Source organism: Haliotis rufescens, unplaced genomic scaffold, assembly GCF_023055435.1.
Source record: "Haliotis rufescens isolate VD_foot unplaced genomic scaffold, xgHalRufe1.0.p SCAF_105, whole genome shotgun sequence".
Classification (NCBI taxonomy): domain Eukaryota; kingdom Metazoa; phylum Mollusca; class Gastropoda; order Lepetellida; family Haliotidae; genus Haliotis; species Haliotis rufescens.
Window position 1 is genome coordinate 170,001 of NW_025963786.1, and position 1,457 is coordinate 171,457.

At 41.7% G+C, this 1,457-nt stretch overlaps 1 protein-coding gene across 1 annotated transcript in view; it reads right to left on the minus strand.

Moving 5' to 3' along the window:
• Positions 1–849, minus strand: part of LOC124112711 (tumor necrosis factor receptor superfamily member 1A-like) — a 6,207-nt gene extending 5,358 nt beyond the window's left edge. The window contains exon 1 of the mRNA XM_046472838.2: positions 147–849. Coding sequence (XP_046328794.2) covers positions 147–233 — 87 coding nt within the window. The 5' untranslated portion in view covers positions 234–849. The remainder of the gene's footprint in view (positions 1–146) is intronic.
• Positions 850–1,457: the final 608 nt, after the last annotated feature.

The window sequence follows — 1,457 nt, forward strand, 5'->3', positions numbered from 1 at the left end:
TAAAAAACCTTAAATAATTAGGAACACTGTTTCTGATTCTTGTACAAAGTTGTCTGATATTACCCTACACTATCAGGAAGTCAGAATTACAAATAATATTACAAATAGTTGATTAAATGATTTTATTATATATTTAACATACTTACCGCGGAGAAAGATGTTGTTGGCAAAACCGTCATCAAACAGAGGGCCGTTAGTAATCTCATTTCAAGGTAAAAATATGTCAACGTCATTGTCCCTGCTGTATCCGGAAGGAAAATGAAATAGGTCTGTGTATACGTATTCTCCGTACAGAATCCCAAGTTACAACAGAATCACAGAATCCCAAGTTACAACAGAAGTTGTAATCACAGAAGTTGTAATCACAGAAACATCATGTGTGTGATCAATCGATCACAGAAACACAACCTATATTAACAGTCATTCCCAGAGACACATACACAAGGTCGACCACGTCCACGTCAGGTGAAGGTCACAACATGAATCATACTCTATTTTCGTATCTCTCCAGTGATCCGTTCATGTAACTTTCCTATCTGGTATCCCCGCCGTGATATTGCTGGAACATTGCTAAAAGCGGCGTTAAACCATACTCACTCACTCACACATGTAACTTTCACCATCAATTTGCCTTTTCCCGCCATGTGGAATCTGTTTAGGCTGTTAATCCAGTCTGATTATTCTCTAGCGATGACGTGTCACAGTTAACCTGCACGAACCATGTGCTTGTACAGTTACTACCAACGTCTCAATACTTTAGAGTGTAAGCAATGTTGAGGGAGTAGACTTTTATCGGCAGGTACGTCGCTCGAATGACTGCGCAGTTAAGAGCTATTCACAAACGTGAAAGTCACGTGACTTTTCTCGCTATCTATGTAAGCCATGGCGTCAATGTAGGTGCGCCGCATACCTTAACAAGTAACGATATCATTTACGCAATATCGTCACAGAAATAGCTTTACAATGCAAATATTGACATACATGTTACCCATGAACCTGCCTGGCTGGTGAAAAGGGACAGGGGTGGCCCATTCGTCGTAGGCGCCACATTTCGCCGTACAGAGTTGCGTCCCTTGGGCACGCCAGAAACCTTTGAATGTGGAATCGAATCCCGGTTCGACCCGATTATGTTTCTTGGTATGTCAGCACCATACCCCTTTTCATGGTTTTCACCAAAGTGGTAGACGTCTAAGATCTGCATCACATCGGACTTTCCTCCCACAATAAGCTTACACGCCGTCATATAACTGGAATACTGTTTAGAGCGGCGTTAATCCAACTCACTCACTAATGGATAAAACAAAGAATGGTCGGCTTGGAGTCAGTATACTGTGTTTAAGTGGGGTATTCCATAAACTGAAGCGTGCTTTCTCGGTGGTCTGGCAATATAAAATCGGCATTAATCCGGAATAGTACGTACAAGAGCCACATTACACAGTGCAACAATTAGTGATTGG